The 24,511-nt window shown below is 45.2% G+C and overlaps 1 protein-coding gene across 2 annotated transcripts; it reads right to left on the bottom strand.

Annotated features, from left to right (window-relative positions):
• Positions 1-1,481: 1,481 nt before the first annotated feature.
• Positions 1,482-24,389, bottom strand: SCARB2 (scavenger receptor class B member 2). Of its 2 annotated transcripts, XM_055795548.1 has the most exons (13): positions 24,189-24,389; positions 17,563-17,720; positions 13,598-13,745; positions 11,942-12,130; positions 11,084-11,175; positions 10,214-10,333; positions 9,104-9,282; positions 8,431-8,549; positions 6,481-6,554; positions 4,984-5,035; positions 4,175-4,333; positions 3,968-4,038; positions 1,482-2,605 (listed from the first exon to the last, which is right to left on the bottom strand). In XM_055795548.1, the coding sequence occupies exons 1-12, from the start codon at positions 24,303-24,305 to the stop codon at positions 4,009-4,011; spliced, it is 1,437 nt and encodes a 478-aa protein (XP_055651523.1). In that variant the 5' UTR covers positions 24,306-24,389; the 3' UTR covers positions 1,482-2,605; positions 3,968-4,008. The 2 variants fall into 2 exon arrangements, with proteins under 2 accessions (XP_055651523.1, XP_055651522.1); XM_055795547.1 differs by lacking the exon at positions 3,968-4,038 and having other exon boundaries at positions 24,189-24,388.
• Between the last annotated feature and the right edge of the window lie 122 nt (positions 24,390-24,511).

Genomic DNA, 24,511 nt, shown 5'->3' with positions numbered 1-24,511 from the left:
CCTTCAGCAGGCCAAAAGAGCTTCTGCAAGCCAAAAACCTTCAGGAGGCCAAAACACTTTCAAAAGGCCAAAAAAAGCTCCAGCAGGGTAAAAAACTTCAGGACGCCAAAACAGCTCAAGCAGACCAAAAATGCCTTCAGAAAGCCCAAAAACTTCAGCCAGAGCAGCGCCGCAGGGCGCGGGCTGTGAGGGTGCAGGGCGCGGGCTGTGAGGGTGCAGGGCGCGGGCTGTGAGGGTGCAGGGGCGCGGGCTGTGAGGGTGCAGGGCGCGGGCTGTGAGCGTGCAGGGCGCGGGCTGTGAGGGTGCAGGGGCGCGGGCTGTGAGGGTGCAGGGCGCGGGCTGTGAGCGTGCAGGGGCGCGGGCTGTGAGGGTGCAGGGGCGCGGGCTGTGAGGGTGCAGGGCGCGGGCTGTGAGGGTGCAGGGCGCGGGCTGTGAGGGTGCAGGGGCGCGGGCTGTGAGGGTGCAGGGCGCGGGCTGTGAGGGTGCAGGGGCGCGGCCCCCGCCAGGGCAGGCGGGCAGCCGGCTGTGTAGGAGCGCGGCGCAGCTCCTGCAGCTCCAGGCAGGGGGGAGCCGCCTCAGCCCCCAGCAGAAGGCAGGGCGTGCTGGCTCCAGAAAGAGATGGATGGGCTGTACCATGCTGGTTATGGGACCCACCCAGCCTGGGGTCTCCTGACACCCCTGGGGTCTCCCGACACCTGCAGGCTGAGAAAGGGCACTTCGCGGGGATCTGCCTTATCAGCAGTTTTCCCTTGTCCCTGTCCCGACACCATGAATTTGGGGTCAGGCTTTCCCCGCTGTAGGACGTGGCAGGCAGCTAGGAAAGAAAATTCACTCGACTTTCCCTATACGACAGGTTCTTTGCAGCAACTGGCTGAGGAAGATTGTGACTAGCACAAAAGTGCTGAGGTGGCTTAACTCCGGACAGAGTGTCTGGCATCCAAAACGTGGCAAGGAGAGCAGCCTCTGGGTAAAAGCAGAGCAAAGAAAGTTCCCAAAGTGCTTTCACAGAGTGTTATTTTTAGCCTAGCTATCCAGGAAGCAACGTGGGGTTTTTTGGGGGGGAGGGACAGACACACATGGAGAAGAGGTGACAGTTTCAGCCCACGATGTCAACTAGAGATGTTGCTCCAGAACAACTCCTTTGAGACAGCTGGCTGTAGTAAGGCGCGATGAGTTTCTCATTCCCTGGGCGCATGCTTGCAGTTTGCTAGGTGACAGGTAGCTGAATGTCCGACCGGAGTCCCGCTCCTTGGCTGAGGTTTAGGATCGCAGCTCTGGCCTTCTGCTGAGGGCACGTACATGGAAGAGACAAAGCAGCACCTGCAGTACTGTGAGGACCCTAGGCTGTGCCAACTGCTTTTAGCTAATACAGATAATAAATAATTGCAGTCACCATGAAACTTCCTGGTTGGAACTGCCTCCAGATGAACAAAACTGTTGAACAAATCACCAGCTAGGAAAAAAAACCCAGACCAAAGCAATGCAAAAACCAATGCCTCTATTTAGAAGACAATAATACATTTTCAAAATATGTTTCGCTATCTAGATCTAATGGAAATACTTCTCAATGAGAATATTATTTTAACTGGGGAAAAATACTTTTGTGATTTTTAAAACAAGTTTCCACTTGACAAGTAAAAAAAATGTTATGACTTCTCAAGGCCCTACATATACCTTAATATGAAGGCGTGCTTTTGTCCTAAACAGTAAAAGTAACTGCCAAGTCTGCATTCACATTAAACCACACAGCTGATAACTGTGACACAAATACCAGAGAAGAAAATAACACCATTTTGGTACCCTCCACCATCAAGAACAACGTTGTGTTGTCTTTTGGTTTATAAGTTGAAGAAAAAAACCCCAAACCTTAAGGATAAATGCATTGCTAACATGCAATGGGATCCTGTGCAGAGTTAGAACGGTTAAGAGGTCCATACGGAAAAGCATTTCAGATCATCGGCTTGTTTTTACCTGGTAACTACAGATGCTTAACAAAGTTTCGCTTGGTGTTTCAAGTTAGTTGTACAAATAATTTTTGTGAAAGGCCCAATGACATTAATGATGAACAGTCAGTGCATACTGGTAGTAAATAGTGCGCAACACTTTACAGAAAAGACAACGCTAGGCCTACAGCAAAATTGTTCTTTGTTTCTGGGCGATACCAAAGCCTGCTGTGCTTCCAGAAGGGTACTTCGCAGCCCACACTCTTAAGGCCATTTGCAAATTTTACCCGTGTCATTTCTGTAATGAATCAGGCCATTTTATTTTTGCTGATATAGTGGTTACGATCGTCTGTGGCTGTCAGTGCAGGTACAAAGAGAGCGCAGTGTTGAAAAAAGCAGGATCTCAAGCAGTTTTAAAATGTAGTTTTAAAAGTTGTAACTTAGCTGGTAAGAAAAGTCTCCTCCCTTGATGACAGCGCAGATTCCCTTCCGTCTCTATACCACAAAAATTATACTTGACACGACCATTTCTCCACAGTAGACAACGTTGGGCAGTGGTAGTTGGTATTAGGTCAGCTCTAATAGTTTATTCTCCAAGCTCACATGTTAAAGAAAATCTACTAAGACGTCCTGATCAGTGGGGACCTTTCATCTTCAGTACTCTGAAAGAAAAAAAATGGCAACCCAGCAAGTTAAATGTGGCACACTGGAGAGCTTCCACGGTGGGGAAGCTGGATTGCCGAGACTCCAAACAGGAAAGGAAAAAGCTCTTGGCTACTACGTCTAAGTACAGTTTCCTGTAAGAGAACAGCAGTACACTAAAAAAGCGCCAGAGGGTGGATGGCAGCGTGGGCAGCGGGCTCACTGTAGCCCCTTACAGAGGATGGAAGGCTGTAACCACTCTGGTGGGAGTGGGGACCACAAGGAGACCTATAACTAGCTGCGTTACTTTTGTTTGCAGGAAAAGCAACAAAAGCCATGTAGAGAAAACATGGCCTTCAGGTATCCCTTTGCCATTTTAATCCCTGTGCAGTGTTCAAGAACATCCAAGAGAGCTGGTGTGAAGCTATCCACCTAGCGTGGGGCAGGAATGCCTGGGACAGGGGCCTCAGGTAATGGGGCAATTTTGACTCTCTAGCTGAGCCTGCTAGTAACACAGGCAGGCTCAAAAGCTCAAAGGAAGAAGTACCAGTCTCTCTTGTAAAGGAACCTGGAGTACAGTTCTGAGAGCATCTGCTCATGAAAAGCGCCCTGGGTACCCAGAGAGAAGAAAAAGAATGAAGCCAAGAGCCAAAAAGCAGCTGCTCAAAGCCACTGCTTGAGGAAAGGAGGCTGCAGACCTCACTGCCAAAGCGCTGCCACTACTGCCACTACCATCACACCCCCAGTCCCGCCAGAGGCATGATGGTAGTGGGTCCCACTAAGATAAAGCATACACATGGTGTGGCTGGGTGCTCAGGAGGTAGGCGTGAGGGTGCTGTCTTACACTGTTGTGAGACAGTATTTAGGAAACACCGCACAAGCAAGACCACACCAAGAACACAGCAACTATTAGGAGAAAACAGCCTACTAGAGTACCCAGTTTATTTCTCCAGGCAAAGGATCCGTAGTTTGTCTCAGCTGAACCAACTGCCTTGCCTATTAGGGTGGAATTCTGCCATCAGCTTTCAATGTGACTAACAACCTTAATGCCAGCATGCCATTTTGGAACAGAACTTCTCATCAACAGACGTACAAACTAGTACTGCCTGGATAAAACTTTCTGCATGCTGTTGTCTATAAAATTCACCTGTTCTTTGGTCAGAAATCTGCATTATGATTCTGAAAAATAATCAACTGGCACAACACCACTGTTTCTACTGAGAATACTGTCAGACTGTCGCTGACTAAACCTGCCCATCAAATAGGGTGGACTTTTTGCATCTTACCCTTCACGGTCCTCTAGACAGGCTGATTTTTTTATTTTATTTTTTTTTACTACTGTTGGGAAGGGAATTAGGCACAGGAGACACAACCTGCCTTACCACGTTTCTTATATTAGCTCCATTCCTTTGCTTTGGTGCATTTATTCTGAGTCTATTAAAACTTCCCTTCCCTAGAAAAGTCATTATAAACAAAAACAACATATAAAAATGTTTGTGTGCAGAAAGACACTGAATCAGTAAAATCAACCAAAAGAAAATCAAATACAGGCAGACGTACAGTAAATGTCAAATTCAAATGCTACTTACCTCTTCACTTATTCCCCGGGACCTGCACACGAGCACAATAAAAACAATCCCAAAAACAATTCCTAGAGCCATGATTACGAAGGGGATTGCAGTTACAACATTGGCTTCCAGCAGGACATGCTTGAGTTTGCTGGCAGATGCTTCATCAATCAGAACACTCTGGAGCAGAGAGGGATGAAGAGGGAAAAAGATTTATTTCTGTTCTTCCTTTATATTAGCCCGCATTACTTTTTTGAAGGGTAGGGAACCAACATTCTCACAACTCTACACCTCTGCTTCACTGCTTCTTGATATACTTTCCCTCTAAGAATTTTTAGCTCTCTTCACGTGGTTGGAGAGATTGTCTAGTCTGCATTTCAAAAGAAAGCAGTGATTTTTAACTGTCAGTTTAGGAATGAAATAATATTGGCCTGGAATAGTGGTGTACATCACCGAAACTAGTTCCCTAGAGTCCTCTCTGCATCCAATTAATTCAGTGATCCAGCTGCAGCACAGGAATATTCACAAAAGACGGTTCAAAAATAGACGTGATCTTGTGAACTCCCACCTCCTCATCCAAGCATCCCTTTTCCTTGTGGCAAATACCTTTGAAATTAAAAGGACTGTCTGACTGAGAGTGTTTTGCAGAGCTGAACTTAATACTATGGTCAACAAGCATTAGGAGAATGTTAGTTAAGAAACAGCAACAGCTTCCTACCTATCACTGTATAAACCAAGAAAAACAGCATTTTCTTTTCTGGTTAGCTCAAAGACAGTATTTTTGCAGGCATAAACATACCACAGTGCTGCAAAGAAGTAACAGTATTTACCTCGTTTATATACATCACTGGAAAAATTAGCGTTCGGATGTTGCCTGTTTCACTGTGTAAAAAAAGCAATAATAAGTTATAGTTTTGCAACTTGAGGGCTGTGAAGACAGCTTATAATAGAATAATGATCGAGGAAACTGTCCCTAAAAAACCTATGGGCTGTTCCTTCTTATTCTTGATTTTCACCTCCCTACTGGAGCAGAACAATCTCGATCTCCAAGATGGGTAATAAATCCTGTTTTGGGAGCAATGGCATGTTTTGGGACTTGGTGGGGAGAAAGAGAGAAAGATCTGTAAGAGGCTCATTAATAACCAACTGAATGACAGATTTGTGCCAGTCAGCAGGAATGCTAAGCTAAGCTAATGTTGAAGGTTACTCATATTTGTAAAACACAGAAACTATTGTCCAAGCAACATGCGCACAGCAGCAACCCCCCCCGCAACATTTGGCACACATGAAATAACAGCTTATGCCTAAGTTGGGTTCATGTGCAGCTCCTGGGCACTAGAAAACAAGGTGGTGCTTTTCTATAGAAACATTATCAACTCTCCCAAGAGGAATGGGCAGATAGAATACTTCTTTTTTAGTTATAATATATAGCAAAGCTGTGCCAATAAACATCAGTTCAGAAGCTAAGTAAGAAGAACAGCTACTACACAGCTTCAGCGACAAGTAAATCAACATGCCAGAAAGACACAAGATGAGGGGAATGGTATTTTTGTGCAACTGAGCTGCAGTTTGGGGACATGCCCCTCAAACTGGAATGCCCAGAAAACCAGGCAGAATCCACTTGCAACACCAAAGGAATGAGGCGTTTCACTCATGGGTTACCTGTGCCCATTCGCAGGGTAGTACTGAGTGCCAAAGTTGCAGTACAAAGATTTCTCTTCATCATACCAGTGCAGTCCCAGGCAAAATACTTCTCTCTACCTGATCAAATGAGCCCTCCCTCCTGAGTTTTGGACAGGACTTGCCGGCTGTGATAAGACATACCACTTGGTCTACATTTTGTGCTTGTTGGGGAAAGGCACAGGCAGCCCTGTCTGGGGTCATGCCTTCTCATTTGGTTTTCACGTGACCACTGCTGAGAAATGATAGTAAACTGCGATATTTTTGACTCCTAAAAGCTGTGAAGAATAGGACAGCATGTCCTCGCTGCAGTGAGTAGCCACTCTCTGAGTTCTAGCCACGCTCCACTGTGGCAGACCCTCTCTCTGAGCAAGCCAACCAGTGTGATATGACTGGTGCTACCACAAGCATCACATGGAACCTGTGCGTAACATCTTGCTTTTCTTGAGCACTGTCTCTACTCTGCACATGGAACTGCAAAATCTACTTGCTCTGTGAGAAGATACTGCCACTTGTAACTGAGATTTGACTGGATTTCTCTCTCACTTGCTCTCTCCAACCAATATTCCATCTAAACACTGCAGACAAATTCATTTGGAATATCAAATCAGCTGTAAGATATCCACCTGGCAGCAGAGAACACTTACAAAAATTCAGGTAATTTTCTGACGTGAACATTGATTTGCATCCGCTTGGCTGCTTGCAGGACAAGCCCTGTCAGCTGGGGAATAAAAGAAATCAATGTTAAAAAAAGAAAAAAAGAAAGGAAATGGGAGAACACAACCTAATATTTACACAGGTGTGGACTTGACAAGGCAAGACAAGACCTGCTTAGGGTTATTACTTATTTTCCTTCACCAAGATATTATTGTAACTCATATACCTACATTCCAGTTTGCCTCTTAAGGATACGTGAAGAGGCTGCAACGCAGAGAAGGGTGCCATTGTGCTGTGCAAACTTACACTTGTAAGGCTACAGAGAGATATCCCCTTTCTTCCAGATCCAGCTGCAGTTCTGGAAAAGGCTACCACCTACAGTGTTTTATTCTGGTTTCTGAGTACTGCTGCAGAGACTCTGCAATCTCAGCCACAAGGCAAACCTTCCTTCCTCAAGTGTGAAAAACAGATGCTGACCACAGTCAGCGGGAGCGTATGAGCACAGAGTGAAGTGAAACACTTCTCGCAGTAGTGCCACCACTACGTAAGAGTATGCACTTGCATGCACGTGAATATTTTCCTCATTCGAGCAAGAAAATTTAGGCTGCAGAGCGGGTGGCAGGGGGCGAGACGCAGAGCTCATTTTGTGGTAGCACGAAAAAGCTGAGTAGCTAGAAGCAGGGTAACAGGAAGAACCTGGCACCAAACCAGGTATGAAGCAGCATCTGCACTAGACCTTAAAGAGAGGAACTATGCAATTGCTTCCTGCTTTAGCTACACATAACACCTTGATGAGTCAGAGCATGATTTTGCCCTTTCCCTCTACCGACATTCGTATGCGTGGATGTAGAGATCAGTGTTGCAGTGGTTTTAGCTGGGATAGAATTTTCTTCACATAGCTGGTATTGGGCTATGTTTTGGAATTGTGATGAAAACAGTGTTGATAACACATGGGTGTCTTAGTTATTGCTGAACAGCGCTCACAGAGCCTTAGGCCTTTTCTGTTTCTCACGCTGCCCTGCCAGTGAGTAGGCTGGGGGTAGGCAGGAAGTTGGGAGGGGACACAGACAGGACAGCTGACCCAAACTGGCCAAAGGCATATCCCATACCATACAACATCGTGCTCAGCAATGAAAAACTGGGAGAGGAAGTTTGCCAGGGCTGCCATTGCTCCAGGACTAGCTGGTGGTGACCAGCTGGGATTTTTTTGCATCACTTGTTTGTCTTACTTTCATTTCTCTCTCCCTCTCCCTCAGTAAAGCATCTTTATCTCAACCTGAGCTTTCTCACCTTTACCCTTCTGATTATTTCCCCCGTCCTGCTCACGGGGAGAGAGTGAGCAGCTGTGTGGTGCTTAGCTGCCTACTGCGGTTAACCACAAGTGTAAAACCATGGACCATCAGTCAGTTGCAAGCTCCCTTTATTTCTGACATTTCACAGCAAGAATACCAACAACTCTGTAAGCTGTCATGAAAGACATTATCACCACGCTTCTGTATCTCCCCTCTCGTGATTCCATGCTATCTAAACTGAGTCCAACATCCACAGAATTTTTATTAATTTGCTCTCTTGGACCACATATCCTAGCTTCTTCAACTTGGGGAAAACGCATTCAACATAATACTCAAAAGGTTGGGATGGCATGGTGAATGGGAAAAGTAGCCTCATCTGCTGCTAAGAAATATTTTAACCCCTTAATCTCATCATTACCAGTCTGATGGCATCCCTAATTGCACAGGCAGAATGGGAAAAGTATTTTAACTTTGGCTATCCAGCACAATTTGCTCTATACAGCAAATACAAATAGATCAGTTCCAAATAATCTAGTATAGCTTCCTTGAGGTCAATGGGACTATGTCGATACACACCATCCAAGAAGGTGACCTGAACCCATGTGCTTGGATTCACCTACATAACCCTTTAAAAAAAGCTGCACTTACAGGATTGATGTCCAGAAACGTCTCATGATAAGCCTTTTTGGGATGCATGCCCTCTATGTCCTCTATAAACTTTTGATCTGCTTGGTAAAAATGTGGAGCTGATAGAAATATTGGAGCACCTGGAATGTGAAAACATATAAAGTCACCACCTAAGAAAGGCAGAGCAGGATTCAAATTAGTCTTTGAGGACCTCAAAACTCTTGCCACTGTGCCATTGACAATAAAAGGAAATGTCCATTCTGGAGCTACAGAATCAGCACTCTGACTCCCTGTCTCCAGAACAAGCCAAATTTTCCTTGTGCAGCATCAGCATGGCTTCATGTCTCCAGCTTGCATGCTGGTCTTTTGCACAATTTTCATTCAACTACTCAGGCATGACAGCTACCCGGATAAGAGCAGAGGATAAATGCCCAAGCTGTTCAGTACGGATCCTGGTACTTCCTTCTGATTCCTTGATTTAAATAATTGCTGGAGCAGATAGCATCTGACAGGAAGATCCCCTCAGATCACTACTGCATTTTACAACCAATCAATCTCTTGCTGGTGGCCAATTTCACGGAGCACACTCAGAACACTACACGCCTCAAAACGTCCTCATGTATTTCAGATAGAAAGGAGAAATATGTTCCCCACTGATGTCCCTCCAACCTGCTTCCACCACCTAGTAACATACCTTGCTTGCAGATGCTGACATTGAGGACACCAGTGCCCGGGCAGTTTCCTGGTGGCACACAGAATCCAGCATTGTCTGGGTTAACTGTTGTGTTGGCAAATACCATTGCAGAGGGCACAAAACGGTAGGTTGGGATGCCTGCAACAGTTCCTGAGCTGTCGTACACCAGGTAAAAAGATCTGCAAGGAAGAAAAGCCAGACTCAGATTTGTTAGGTCTTGTGCACACACTGACACCTGCTGCAGAAGTCTGCTGATGCCTGTGTACTGCCTGCAGTAAATGACAGACTTGGTTTAAGCCCATTTCAACAATCTTCTATATTACATTTAATAGCTTTAGATCAGCAAGCACACATCTCGTCATTCTGCTGCTGCACAAAATGGACACTCCTGCACCCAGCTGTGCTGCTCCAGGAACACCAGCGCCCACCTTCAGCATTTCAGGATCTTGCTCTGGGCCCCACATTGCTACTGCGCGTTGTGTGAGACAGTGCTGGTATTCGCTACTGAGGGGGAAAAGGAAAGGAACACAGTCGTGGAACACAGAACAATTTGGCAAGTCCTGAATTTAGCATAACACACACCTATATTGATTTAAATAGAGAATTTCTGGTTGGTTTTTTTCTTCACAGACAGGGCAGTGGGCAAGGGAGGAGACAAGGTGGAACACAAAGAAGGAAGCATCAAGATTTTCTGCATCTTGTTGCATTTCAAACAGCATTACGTCAAGTCATGAATCTCTGAAGAAGGCAGCCTGGGTTCTCTAAAAAAGCAAGACACAGAGGAGGGGGTCTGGAGGAAAGAAGCTTCAGGCAAGGTTCATATAATTCCTTCCATTCGCCTCATTACTAGCCTTGCAAGACAGTCCAGTCCACCTTTGCAGTCATCTTCCAAATTTTCACTTTATTTTGAGATAGCACATCCTCAACTTGATGCAGATTGGGGGTTTTTTTGGTTTAATTCTCTCATCCTTCATACCACGAATAGATGCAGAACACTTACACTGTTAAATAAAGTCACAGGAGGAAAAACAACGGCCTAACATGAAACCTCAAGAGGAATGGATGTAAATGTTCTGCTTTAAGGTCTGAGCAACATTTTCTTCTCCTTACCTGCAGAAATCAGAAGAAAAGATGTAAATGTTCTCGTCTTTGCTAATCAGTGGGTGAAAGGACGTCCCATCTGTTCCATTGATCATGTTACATGACTTTGTTGTCCACCAGCTCAATGACCTGAAGAAAACAAAGCAAAGAGAGTAAGGGTTAAAGGATCCTTGAGCGGTGTTCAGGCAATGACAGCTCATGGTCTAATAATTAGACCTGTACCTGTACAGGGCTAAGTCCTATCACCTCAGCTCCGCTAACAAAAAAGGGGATTAAAATGGGTTTAAATTGCATGTGTAGTCTCTTTACACTGGTGCCAGGCAAGCAAGAACACATCTGCAAGCGTTCCGGCCATATATGCAATTGCTGGCAGATGTTTTGTTTAATGGGAGGCGGATGTTTTAGGCAGTTCATCTTTGGCTTCTCTGTAACACACGCTGCCCACTGAAGAGGCGTTAGATACCTGGGTACAAGTTGGCCCAGCCTTGACTCTAGGTACAGAGCAGTGAGGAAGCGTGGTGTCTGGGAACACTGGCTGTGTACATGCAGGAAGCCACCCACAGGTGGCTGGGATGGGTGTCCTAGAGGAGGGAATGGAGAGGGGGTCACCTCTGCCAAGAGGCGATCAGGGCTCTGGAGGAGAGTATCCACAGCAGTCTGCTCGCCAAGGGCCAGGGCTGCCTTCCTGTCACAGTTATATGACACATACCAAAATACTGGGGGGCTGGTCTGAAGCTACAGTCGCTAAGAGCTACTGCCATCCTCAGAATAAAATGACTTTTTTTTTTTTTCCCCCTTTTTGTGAGCAATGCTTACGTTCATCCAGAATGTGAAAAGGGGCAGATTTGGACAGAGGCCACACCACGCTGAAAAACTTACTCTTTTCCTTTCCATTCCACAATCCTTGAGAAGTTCAGGTAGTTTGTTTCCCCGCTTAGGAAAACATACTCTCCATCATCGGTTCCATTCATCTGCAAACAGATACGTGAGCTTTTAATCACTCTGCTCATTCTGTAACACCTGGCTGGTAACTACAACAGAGTGGCAGGAGCTGATGATGTCATTATGTCAAATCCACCCTAGGAGTGATGGACTTCCCCTGTGGTAAGTGCAATTCATTAAGCCCCACCTTGAATATAAATGCGGTGGAAGTGACTGGGCTCAATTCTTACATCTCCCAAGTGAAGGAAATATAACACTAGAAGAGCTTTTTTTTTTCCTTCAAAATTTGCCACTAAAAAACAGCCCTTAGCAAAAAAATAAACCCACAGCAAATGACCTGAGCACTGCAGATGATTTCCAAGAAACAAGGAGCCCCCATAGCCCAAAACATGCAACCAGAAACTCTGTGGAAGCCCGTAATGGCTCCAGCACAGAAATAACATACAATTTCAATCAATTACTAAGGAAATTGGTCAGGAAAATTTTCTAGGAGTTTGCACAACCAGCCCCACAGAGCTCGTGTTATGCAAGCGAGCACAGGCAATACTGGTTAGTCCTTGGGAAGCTTATCCACACCTGATAAAGAGAAGTCAGATAAAAACACTCACAGCTGTGCTACCAGCCAGTACCTAGACACAGCCAAACTGAAGAGGGAACATCCTCTTGCTATCCCTGCAGCCTACGTCCTGGCCTCAGCCCAGGCACATCCTTCTCAAGTGGTGATGAGAGTCCAAACTCTGCAGCAAGGAAATCATTCCCCATGTAAAACATCAGAAAGTCTCACATCCCAGTTACCTTATTAAACAAACCAAATACTGGATCGATCTCAGGATGCAGAAGATGAATGGTGGACAGGAGCCTGTCTTTGTAGCCCCACAGTAATTCATGAACTGTGTGAACTGTAAACAGGGATTCTTGGTACAGAAGCAGCAGCACTTCTGTGGCAAACTGAAGAGGAGTTGACCTGGTCCACTCCATCGCTGTCTGCCAGGGAATTGGAATAAGGGAGCAATGGTCAGATTTATTGTAGAATAAATAATACTGGCTGAGGCACACACAGACACATTTCAGCACTGCACATGTTTCAACTGTATTTTCAGTTTCATTATTTCTACTCGCAGCAAGTAATGTGCTGCCTAACAGGTTCTTCAGCTCTTCTCCCACAGGGATGTGCTCTGGCAGATTCCCGTTCAGCCTGGCACTGGCACACAACCAGCTCAGTTCCATGCCATTATCTGCCACAGTCTTAAGATTTTAAGTGAAATGTGCAAAACCGCTTTCTAAACAGCCTGAACTTCACACGTAAGTTACAGCTGGAGACATGCTTTGAATTTCACTGTTAGGAAGTCACTGTTTACATTTTTAAAAGCCATTTTTCGAAGATAGCCATTTCTCCAAAATGCAAACACCACCAAAATTTCTAGCTGACGAGTGATTTTACAACATGTCCTTAAAAAGGCAAAACCAAAAGAAGGCAATATTACTTGAGCGAATCAACCTGTAGTTCTAGTACTGCCTCTTACAGCACATCACAGTCAAAAATCTGAACAAGAGGTAATCCTTACCACTGCTCAAATGCCTGGGAGGAATTGTAAATACAGTGACTGTATTGTTTGCAAGTTTTAGTAAGCTGAGTCCTATCTACTACTATATACAGTGCATTTATGTATTAATCCATAAAATCAAACAAGTTATTTTTGGAAATGCTGGGGGAAAAGTAGAAGTTAAGGTATCCTGTAATTGAAGTCAGTTAAACTACTACAGGGATTAGTTACACAACCAACCAGTATTCTAGTACAGTCTAATTTCCTTTGGAAGGTATAACAGCTTTAAATTTGCATGTTGGCGTATACGCCTGTACGAGACCAAAAGTAATGGTCTGCCTCTGATCACCAAAATGAGCATTTGTTTGCAGAGTACCTTCATCTAACATATCTTGGGGTACATGTTTTAACTTTAATTTTATTCTGACAGCACCCTTTCATTCAGCTGTATCTGAAACTCCTCTGCTATAATTTTCTGTTTGAGATGCAGACTTGCAGGCAATTTTTGCGATTTTGACAAAAACAACCTCAAGCATTCCAAACTTTCTCATTCAAAAGTCAGAGTTCCTCCTATACATTTGACATGACTAATTCCCTAGTTTCACTTACTCATGGAAACTCAACAATCCTGATCTCTGCTCATCTCCAAATTGTGTGTGTCAGCTCTCAGCGCAAGGGTGAGGCACTAACACTACAGAGGCGTATGGAGAGGGAGGAACATTAAAAAAACCCACCCCACAACAGTCCAAACTAAAACTAAATGCAGTAACTGCCCCAGACATAGACTGACTCTCTCGTTCTTCAATCACATTTATCTACCACAAAGGGAGAGACAATATGAAGCAACAAGCTGCTAGTTATAAAGCATATTAAGATGATTTCTAAGCATAAATGAAAGAGAACTCACCACTGCAGGAATGTTAACTGTTCTAATCAGGTCCACTTCAGGGTCTCCAACTGACTTCTGAGGTTCAAATATATACGTCTTTGGATTCAGAGCAGATACTTTGGTACCGTTGTCCAAAAACTGAACATGCACTCTTGGCCTGTATTCTCTGAAAAACAAGAGAATTGGTTCTCTAATTGAGTTAAACAAGTACACATAACATTAATTGCAATTAACTTATGGCTAGTCTACTGCTTTAAGCACATAAAGGGCTGGATTTTCAGCTCATTGGGAGTAGACTCATTTTTGCTACTGTTGCTGTCAGCAACAAAACTCCCCTTGGTGTCAGTGTAAGCTGAATGAGACCTCACGGGGTGCTTCCAAAAATGCCACCCCACATGTTAATTGCACTTCATATTTTTGCTTTGTCTTTAAAAACCTCCAAGGAAAGAGAACGATTTCAGACCATACAGAAGGATTTAGAGGCACTATATATGAGACTGTCCTTGAATTCTCTTAAATTGGAAAATGAAACTTTTGCCTCTTTGCTGCAGGCAAAATTCACTTCCAGGCCGAACAAGATGTAGGTTTCACATTAAGTCTCATTAACCTGACCTAAGAATCTACCAGAATCTTTCTGCTGGCTTCAAAGTACTTTGCACTAGGAATTCTGGGCTTACATGTGACAGGACCACAGAACAAGCCTCATTTAAGGCTCTTCTCCTTCAATTCTCAGGCAGGAATCCGGGACACAACAGAAGTCCAACTGAATTTTTGCTGTGAACTACTCATGGCCTGGGAGGTTGCTTCTGTTACTGTCTATGTACTCTGACGAGCAGCATAAGACTCAGGATTGCTGACAACCAAATGCAATTGGCAAGAAACATCAAACGCTACCTGCTGGTCTCATGAGGAAGTCAGATCTCAATTACTCTGAAACACATGTCATTACCATAATTCAGTCCCTTGCCACTACAATTTTACTAACAAGAAACATACAATTCTGCAGAACTGGCTGGCTCAGGCTCAAAATGAGTTTTCCATGTGGCTTCAGCAAACCTGAAAAGGGAAATGGCAGGCTGTCTGCTCACGGCACCATCTTTTTGGCGTACACATGAAGTGCACTGTATTTCAGAAGTCTACATTGACTCCAGAGTTTGTTGACTTTTACCTTGCTTTGCTTCCTGTGTAAATTTTAAGTCTCAAGACGTGAAGGTGAATTATCCTGCAAGACCCTGTGCTATGATGTTTTTCATTCATTTCAGATCCTGGCTGCACTAGATCCATCAATGCAGCTTCATGACAGGCTGTATTTCTCTGGTTCAGTCTTTCACATTTAAAGCAAACTGGAAAGGCCTGTGAACCTGTTCTTATTAAAAACCAACCATTTCCCATCTTCCCTACACAAACAGCGTTATCTACCACTCTTCAGCATCCCTGCCACATTTTGGCTTGATTTCGCAAGAGCCTCTTGTACAGCAACCTGCTTCATGTCCTAGGGCTTGAACTGAGGGGATGGAAATTGACAACTGTGAAGTGCCTTCCCTAAAATAGGCCAGAGTTAACCTGAGAAGCCTCTCCAACTCTGAAAGGGCCGGAGAGGAAAATAATACTCCCTGATTAGAGATACAAGTACAAGGCTCTCCGATGTTAAGGACCAAAATCTGTAAATGTGTGCAAGACCAGACAACATTCAAGCATTCTTTGGGACTCGGCAGGCTTGAGCAAATAAACAGCTTGGCCTTTTATTATTTTATATGCTGCAAATTCAACTTTCAGGATTTAAAAATACAAGCATTACTACATTTTTGTTACAGAAACTACCTCTGTACTCTGTAAACTGGGTTTACAATGTATGTTGGTCAAAACAATGAACTGCAGGAAGGATCTGCAGGAAGAGATTTGATTTAGCTGTCCCACCTCCTCTTTCTCACTCAGATTTTTTTCCTCTGCTTGTCTGGGCCAGTTTACTTCCAGCTTTTCTCCCCAATACTCTGTTTAACAAAAACACTGGGCCACGCACTTCATGTTAGGGCATTTTAGGTGTTCTGCCACATGCTAAATCTAATGAGTCTTTAATGCTTTGCTACATGGGGCCTGTGAGACAAACTTGGTATCTATTCTCTGGCTCGAGCAGGCAGTATGTCTGCAACATCCCTCCCTTCTCCTTCTCCTCCCCCTCCCACATGCCTCCTCTTTTCCCCCACGCGCTGCTGACAGTTTGGTAGGGTTGGCAGTGACAGCTAGGCAAGGATTAAAGAATCTCCTGGAAAAAAAGCACTCCACTTTCGAACTTTCCTCTTTATTCTATCAGATGGAACACAGCACAATCAAATCCTGTTCAGACATGTCAAAATCAGGCTCACCAAACAAGCCAGAAGCAACTGAAACACACAGTGCTGGAACCTGCAGCCTCCCTCCCTCACCCACAACAAACAATTCAGCCTGTGGCATGTATTAAAGGGGAAGGCTCTGCCAGCTAGCCTCAAACCAGCAGCCCAGGCTGGGCCCCTCCTTGGGCACACACCAACCCAGCCAGCTACATCACCAGCTCTGTTCATCCCACTGAACTCTTTCATGGATAAGCTGCAGCTTCACAAACTGGACTACACATGGTACCCAGAAGACACTCGGAGCTAAGGAAAGGGCAAAAAAAGAGGCTAGCAAAGGGTGCAAAAGAGCATGAGCCATGTGGTTTCACGTAGCTGTATTACATCTAGAGCTGGCCCTATTTATCTTCCTGGCAGAGAGAAAGCACTGCTGACTAATTATCAGCACTACACTACAAAGGCCTGAAGAAAAGCTTGGGAACTTGAAAGCTTTATATATCTTTTCTCCAGCTCTACTGGTTTATCTAATACAAGGTGTTTTGCCAAAGCACCACACGTAGTTTTGCCAAGGCTGAGGAGACACAGTACTAAAATACAGAGGAGACAGGGAAAGATTGATGGCAGAGAGTGAAGCAAAGCCAAGGTATGGGAAGAAAGAAAGGCAAGACACACCACAGAGAGTTTACTACAAAGGCTCTCCCTATTCTACAGTGCGTTTTCCAAATCCTAACAAGCAGATTCTGATCATTTTACAGCTTAGGTAAAGACAACTCCTTCTAGCACTAAGCTGGTACCCGGTCTGAATGAACATGTGTGACCAGAAGTGAGACTGACAATGAGACATCAACCTTTTTGCCATGGTTCTCATACCTCCATGACTCCAAAGACGGTAACACTTCCTGCCACAGGTCTGCTCCTGGTTTATGCTGCTACGTGCAGCAGAGCAGAGTGAAGCTCTAAAGGAAATCTCATTTGTAAGGTGACTTTAAAATTTAAAATCTCTCCATGTGCAGCAGAGTCCTACTGTTCAGTGTGCAGCCCTACCACACAGGAGAGTTCAAGAAGCTAGATAAGCTCCAACACTGCACATGGCCTTAGTAAGTTTGTCTGTCTGTAAAAACAGTAGACATGTCTAACTATAAAGTAGGTTTTATAGTGAGGGCTGGCCGAGAAAGATCCCTGTGTAGTACCACACTCTAACTGGTTTTCTGGCCGCATTTTTACCAACGTGAATTATGCAACTTCAGCTAGGAACTGAGTTCTGAGAGAACACATGAATCATGCTTTTATGCAACCCTCCTCTCTCCACTCTCAAACATCACCCAACTGTTTTTTCTCTCATAAGACAGGAGGCCAGGATGCAAACAACTTCCTCTGTGTTCAGCAACTGAGGAACAGCAGCACACAAGCAAATCTTGCCCAAAATCTGATGGAAGTCACTGCCTTAAACTGAAACTGATTGCAGGTTCTCCAAGTGTCAGCCTAGTTGTACTGTCTGGGTGGGGTATGACCATCGTCCCTTCAATAAACTTCTGCTCACACATTAACAGGTAGGTTTTCTCCTACAACGGGACCCCGAGCGTTCTGGAACCCACTTTTCAGCTTCCTTCCACACAACAGGTTTAATGAAACATGCAAATAGTGAAATGGTCCTACCGGTAGGTGTATGGCCCTATTTCCTCTACAAGAGGAGTATCGCCTTGAAGCACTTCCAAGGGATTTGTCACATTAAAAAAGTAGAACTGCATGTAGACTGGTGGAGGAGGATCCTCCCAGGCTTCAAAGGTTTCCGTGCCATTTTTCAATACTGTTCCCTGAAACAAAAGAAAGACAGATTAGCTGTTAACAGTAGATGCTGTATAATATGTATAGGCAACAGAGGAATTGTTGTCCTCAGAACAAGTGCAGGCAATAGGATTTGAGACCCCAATTCTATGAAGGCTTATAGATATGTTTTAGTTTGAAACATCTCACTAAGTACAGACAAGATAAGGCACACGCTACAATGGCTTGCAGGCTAGGGGCATGCATTTGTTGTGTTGCCTGACATTTTTCAGAATGAAGGTTTATCAGCTATTACACAGCAATCCTGTTCCATTTCCCATGTCAGCAAAAACCTAACTTAGTGTAAGATACCACAAGATGTGCCAACATTACAAATAAAACTGGAACTCAACAGTGCAAGGCCAAGGGGTCCTAAGAGAGGCCTCTTAGGAGGAACAAGGCCAGAAAAGAAGCTTAGATTCCATGTGTTTTGGTTTTGTTTTCTTTGCCTAAGAATGCCAGATTCCAGTACAGCTGCAAGATTCTGTCTCTAAAGCAATGAGACTTTGTTTTTCAGTGGGCTGTGAGGAAAACTTACAAGTGACAGGAACTGCTTTCACGTAGGCATATTAGGATTTGTGCCTTTCTGAGGTCTCTGAAGAGGGCAAAGATTCTTCGCCCTCTGTCTTTAATCACTTTCCTACAGCAATGACAGCACATGCATCTCCAGACCCATGGACTGTCAGTCTATTTTATAAACAATAAAACCTGGACCTACAAAAGAAAAGCTATAAATCATAATTCTATCACAGAAGCACTTAATTAATGAATCAGTAATTCCATTCCCTACTAGCATACACACTATAAGGTAAGTCACAGCTGTACCTGTATGTAGCTCCTTTAGAAACACATAATAGAGGTCTCAACACCTCATTTTTCTACCATTCCATTTTAGATAAAATTCACCCAACTACAAAAGCATCATCACCAACACCACCAAAATCAAGGCTTGTCATATAGCTGTAACACTGGTACTGCTACTGTGGTAATAAAGAGAAATTTGGCTTGCAGAGTGGAATTTTCAGGAATTAGCACAAAGAAAACTGTATCTTTGAAAACCGTATCATCTGTAGGCGGAAGAAGGGGAGGGGGGAAATAATTTGCAATTAAATGGGTCTTATCAACACTTGCTCCTTTTATTCTTCTGAGAAAACAAGTCAAATATTCTAAGTGCAAGCTCAAAAGCAGGGCAGTCTGACTGGACAGCTGCCACTTCTGGGTTACTGTTTATGGGGTCTCATCAGCCACAGTTGCCTCAGGACTCATTCTTGGCTTTCACACTTCAGGAGCTGTTTTCTCTCCATGTAGATTTTAATTTAAAGAGAAGACTGTTTCAAAGAAAAACTTACTGGCAGGAGCTTGGCGTGGCAGCAGTCTTGCTGAATGGCAATGAAAGCCAGCCCAGCTGGTAGCACTTCGCAGTTTCAGACTGCTTTCCTCTTTCAAACCATGTTTTCTGTGCACAGCACAAAAAATAATATTTAAGACATGCTTCAGGAGCTTCGAGCATTTCTTTGGAGCTACCAGCACCTCATATATACCATCTATACCATATACATACAGCCCAATGCTTTTTGATCCCATTTTCTTGCCATCTATGCCAAGAAGACTCCTCCCTGTATTCCCACAGAGCCCTCCTGAGGTTGGTGTGTAGGATCAGGAACAGAAAATCTCCCCAAATCAGACATGCTGCTTTCATGATGTCACCACAAAGGGCTGGGAGCAAGGCAGAAATGTATTTAAGACACCTATAGATGACCGTGATAGTTTTTCTCCACACACACAGAAGCACAGTACAAAGCCATTATTTCAGAGGTGGTGGTGTACTGAACTAGGGATGTCTGCTCCCTTCCTAAGTTGTATAAATCTCACATCTCTCACGTGCATGAAACGCAATGACTATAAGCTTGACACTGATAAACAGAGCAACTATTGCCTGTCTTGACCGTAACCATCCGTATCTAGGAATTTGAACTGTTCTCTAACAACTACTAAGCATATTCAGGACACCTATCTATTGCTCAAATGTCTGACATACGAGGCAACTAAAATGAGAGATTACTACTCGGTCTAAATGTGCAATGTTTAAAAAAACAAGTTCACCCTGGTCATATTCATTCCAGTTTGAGGCTCCAGTCTATCCTTTATGATGGAGGGATCACATTTACAATGTGCAGGGAGGCTGTGTCCCCTGCCCTCCTCTCCTGAATTAGGCTGAAAACAAGAAGCTCCCCAACTCCATGTAGCATCCCTATGTGCAGGGTTTCCACCACACTCTCTCGATTTGCACAGAAGCATGAGATTACACGCAAAGAGCATTAGTAAGAAGGAAATGAAGGAGCTTTTATCTAGCAGGTTGGTTTAAATACAGGCTCCTGAGATTCTGAAATGGTAAGTGAACCCCTGGGAGATGGGCTGTAGAGCAAAAGGGTAGTGAAACAAGTCATCTGGTGATTTATCTCCTGGATTCTGCAAGACACCATTTGGCTCTCCCACAGAAATGACATGTCTATTTATAGCTCTGTACAGTGACAGCCCCAGTTGTAAACCCAGATTCGCAAACTTCTGAGCTGGATTCAGATAGACTCCTGTAAAACTCTCCAACAATAAAATATGATAAGCTCTTTTCTTCTGGTTTTTTTGCCAAATGTTACAGGGATATTTGGGTCTACCACATGCTATTACACAGCCTAGATCTGAGAGAAAAGGATGAGGGCATATTTTTGAGCAAAACATATGTCCACATCCCTCAGCTGGTGGCATTCAAGTTTAGCTCTGCTGATTTCCTTCCACACCAGAGTAGGATCTGATGTTACACGACTGGGATTGCTTGGGTTTTGTCAGAGCTTGTGTTCACTACTAGGTTGGGCAGGCTGCAAGATACTAGAACAGAGCACTTTAAAATATATAAATATTTTTTATATTTATTTTATATTTATAAATATAAATAAAAATATATAAAAATAAAAATAAATGTATAAAAGATAGAGCTCCAGTGTAGATATTGCTGCTGTACCATTTAAGGCCAGAGAATCGGATCTTTCCTCCTTCCACATTTATGTGCAAGAACAGGAGACACAACTGCCTCATCCGCTGATGTCTCCTTGTCTTGACAGTGCTTCACACAAAGGAAATAAAAAGCAAGCTTTCCCTCCCAAATATAGCTGTTACTGCTAGTGACAGTGCAGGTGGGAAATGGTACTGAACATTTTTGGAATCTACACAGAAAATTAAATTTCATTTTTCTTCCCTGGAACTACAAAATGTTCTAATTCCAAGACATGTTTTTATGCATTCACCTGCGACAGAATTTAATTGCAACTTTTTAAGACAAGTATAGGGATAAGCTTTCAGAGCAATATGAACAGACTTCTCTAACCCTGCACCTTGGGAATGGTCTGCTCAAAAGCAGCATCTCAACAGATCCTTCATCTAAGCCTCCAAACTAACTGTGCCAAGAGCATAAACCAATATAAAACAACATAAAACAACAGCAGCAAAAAAGGATCAATACATAAACTACATCAAGGGACAAAGTATCTTCCCTGTCCTTCTGGGCCCTAAACACTCCAGACAAACCAGCTCTAGAGAAGGCTGGCAACAAAAGTCCAGTGAAATTTCAAGGGGTCAGAAGACTAAGCACCTTCTAAAATGATCAGTGTAAGGTATGTGGCATAAAGCAAACACTTGAGGTAAAGGACTGATTGCCCACATTTGGAATTAGGTGCATAGATCAGAGGCTGTTATAAACTGCAGGTTATGGCAGTAAAATACATAACCATATAACCAACACAGAGCACAAGGCAAACACTGCGAGCAGCTAGGAAGGCCTTTCTCCTGTAGGCAGCTAATTTATTCTTGTTCATTACAGGTTTTTCCCCCCATTATTCACCGGAGTTTCAGGTGCTAGCCCCTGATAATAAACAGGTATTGGCCAAGCTGGACATTTGATGCGGCGTGGCACTCGAATTCACAAAAACCCAGAAGACTGGCAAATGCTACAGAAGTAAGTTGACAGGATTTGAATGCCTTCTGGGAAAGGTGCTCCCACTGTCCTTGTCACTACGCCTCCGCCTGCTGATTTTTAAGGGGATGTGAGGTCTGACAGCAGGCTGGATTCCCCACTCTTCCCACATCCCCTCTGTATCCAAGAGCCCTGCCTTCGGCTGGAAAGGATGCAGCACACAAACTGAAAGCTGACCCACCCTCAGCGGTTCACAGGTCCTAGGTTTGGACACACAGGTGCTTCAGCTGCTCCAAAATGTGGTCTTGTGTTTCAGCTGTAGTTGAGACTGCAAAAACAGCTCTTCATGATGAGTCAGCTCTGTTTCAGGACCACTGGAAAGCCCTCAAAGGAACATGAACTACCTGTCAAAAGGGCAACCTCTTGCCCCTTCTGCAACTCCTCCAGTGACAGACAAGTTGAGGAGGCTAAGGGCCAGAGCTCAGAGATAACGTTTCATGTCCAATGCCCTGGACTGCAGGGAGCTGGAAAAGCTCAAGTCTTGCCACATTTCAAAGGCAAATTGAGATTTGTCTATTTGCCCAAGGTTTTCTAAGCTGTATACATGATTACACAAGAGACAGCAACTTTCTAGACTACGCACAAATGAGAAAAAGCTCACATGGAGTAAGACACATATGGAAAGTAGCCGAATCAGCAGAGTGATTGGGAGCACACTGCTTTGGGGCTGAAAGCTGTACTTCTGCAGCTTGTGTGTGTGGCTCCTGGAGAAGGCCAGGAAGGAGTCCATAGCTAGCGCAGGGAGCAGGACGCTTGATTCTGTGCATCCAGACATATGGTAGCACAAGCTGAAGAGCAGAAAGCAGGAAAATACTGAGCTCTGGAAACTTTATCCTGCATTACTGAAAGCTCTGCTGAGCGAATACCAACTTACTCTTACATAATCAACCACTAAGGGTAAGGAGCATGCAGCTAAGAGATAATACGCATAAGGAGGATCACGCCTAATTCCTAACAGTCTTATGCTCTACCACCAAACTATTTTTTTTACCCCATTGCTCTTTTGACAGGAGCATGAAATAGACTTGAAACTAGACCTTCTGCTGTGATGCGGAGGATGACAGACTCCTTTCCGAGGAGACCCAAGGTCTCGGAGATGGACCTGCAAATAAAAGCCTATGCAAAACGCTACTGATTTGGCTTGGTTTGCATACAATCTGCATACATTAACATTCACATCACACCTGGCTTTCAGACTGGCTAGAAAAGGTATGGGCTGACGATCAAATGACTGCAGGATAAACCACCCATTATTACCCATGCTACGCTCCAGCATGGCAGAGGCACATACCTGAGAACAAATGCTGTAGGAGTAGCTGTACGAGCAGTTCCTGAAGAGCAGCTGGTGTGCTGGCAAGCTGCAGGACTGCTTAGCCTATGGCAGCCTTTTGGGTTCTTTTTTGCTACCCCCTGAAGTTTACAGGCACACAACCTGCTTTAAGCTGACTGCTAATCTAAAATTGCATTTGCTAAACCAAACTGCTCTAAGTTAAGACAATACAGCTTCTATGTTAGGAAATGCTCCCTGTCAATAGCCCAAAGAAAAGAACAGTAGAGTGGTTAGGACATCACAGGGGATCAGCAGACTTTGGTCACTAGTTAGACAACAGCACTGGTCAAACCCCTTCATTTGTTAGCACTCTTGGCTTCTGTGTCAAAATAACAAGAGGATAATATATCTTGGACTAGGTTAATAAATAATTGTTCATTTAAATGCATCACAGGTATTTTAAGGGAGTTACTAACACGGTTGACCCTTCTCACTGGACCACCAGATAAACGTAGCGCCAGTATGAAAGAGGAACAAAAGCTCAGACCGCGAACAGTGACAGGCTCTGCATTCGTAACAACACTAGGACGGGTGTCCCTGACCTGTGCTACAAGCAGCCTTTAACAACAGGGTGACATACCTCGCTGTCATCACCCAGCCTGGGAACCTACCACGTGCTTCAGCCCACAGCACCTCTGGCCGTGCTCCAGAGGCAGCGCTAAATGGAGCAGCAGAACAACCTACTGTACAAAAGCTGCAACAAATCTGCCACAGGGATGGCAAAACAGGAGGGGTGCTTTAGGTGTCCCCTGCTCGCCTCGTGAGAGGGCTCCTCACCGCGGCTGCTGCCCCACCGCCAGCGCAGCTGCCCCAGGAGAACTGGTTTTTGCTCCCACTGACCCGGTTTTACCCGGCCCGGCCCGCGCCCAGCGCAGCCCCAGCCCCACCCCGCGCCCCAGCCCCGCCGGGCGGTGCGGCCAGGGGGCTCCCTGCCCAGGGATGCTCCTGCCCTCGCCCAAGCACAGCTGGGGCAAGGGGGGAGCCAGGCAGCGCCTCCCGCCAGCCCCATCCCTCCCTCCCTCCCTCCCTCTCCTCCCAGGGTGATTCTGGAAGGGAATAAACCGCTCCGGAGGGACCGGGGTGGGAATCGGGCCGTGCTCTCACCTGCTTCACCTGCAGGTCCACCACCGTCTGGAAGACGTGCGCGACCAGCAGCGAGATGCTGGCGATCAGCAGCGTCATGGCCAGGACCCCCACGGTGACGAGGCACAGCGACTTCATGGCTGCTGCCGAGAAAGGACCAGGGGCCGGGCCGCCGCCGCCGCCGCCCGCAGGCTCCGGGCCGGGCGCAGGGGGCGGGCGGCCGCCTCGCTCCGCCCGACGGGCCGGGAGGGGCCGGGACCGGCCGCCGCCGCCGCTGCCTCCCGCCCCCCCGCCCCGCCCGCAGGGGCCGGCGGGGATCCCCGGGTGGCGGGGCCCGGGGTGCT

Source organism: Falco peregrinus, chromosome 2, assembly GCF_023634155.1.
Source record: "Falco peregrinus isolate bFalPer1 chromosome 2, bFalPer1.pri, whole genome shotgun sequence".
Classification (NCBI taxonomy): Eukaryota; Metazoa; Chordata; class Aves; order Falconiformes; family Falconidae; genus Falco; species Falco peregrinus.
The sequence above is the reverse complement of the archived record's forward strand: the minus strand, read 5'-3'. Positions and strand labels throughout refer to the sequence as shown.

Bases quoted from the DNA above. Each gene is read 5' to 3' on its own strand.
- SCARB2 (XM_055795547.1), bottom strand. From the start codon at position 24,305: ATGAAGTCGCTGTGCCTCGTCACCGTGGGGGTCCTGGCCATGACGCTG. The intron at 10,334-11,083 runs GTAAGTTTTTCA...TGTTTTCTTCAG, and splicing joins GTGGAATGGAAAGGAAAAGA to GTCATTGAGCTGGTGGACAA. The intron at 9,283-10,213 runs GTAAGGAGAAGA...TCTTCCTTGCAG, and splicing joins TTTTCTTCTGATTTCTGCAG to ATCTTTTTACCTGGTGTACG.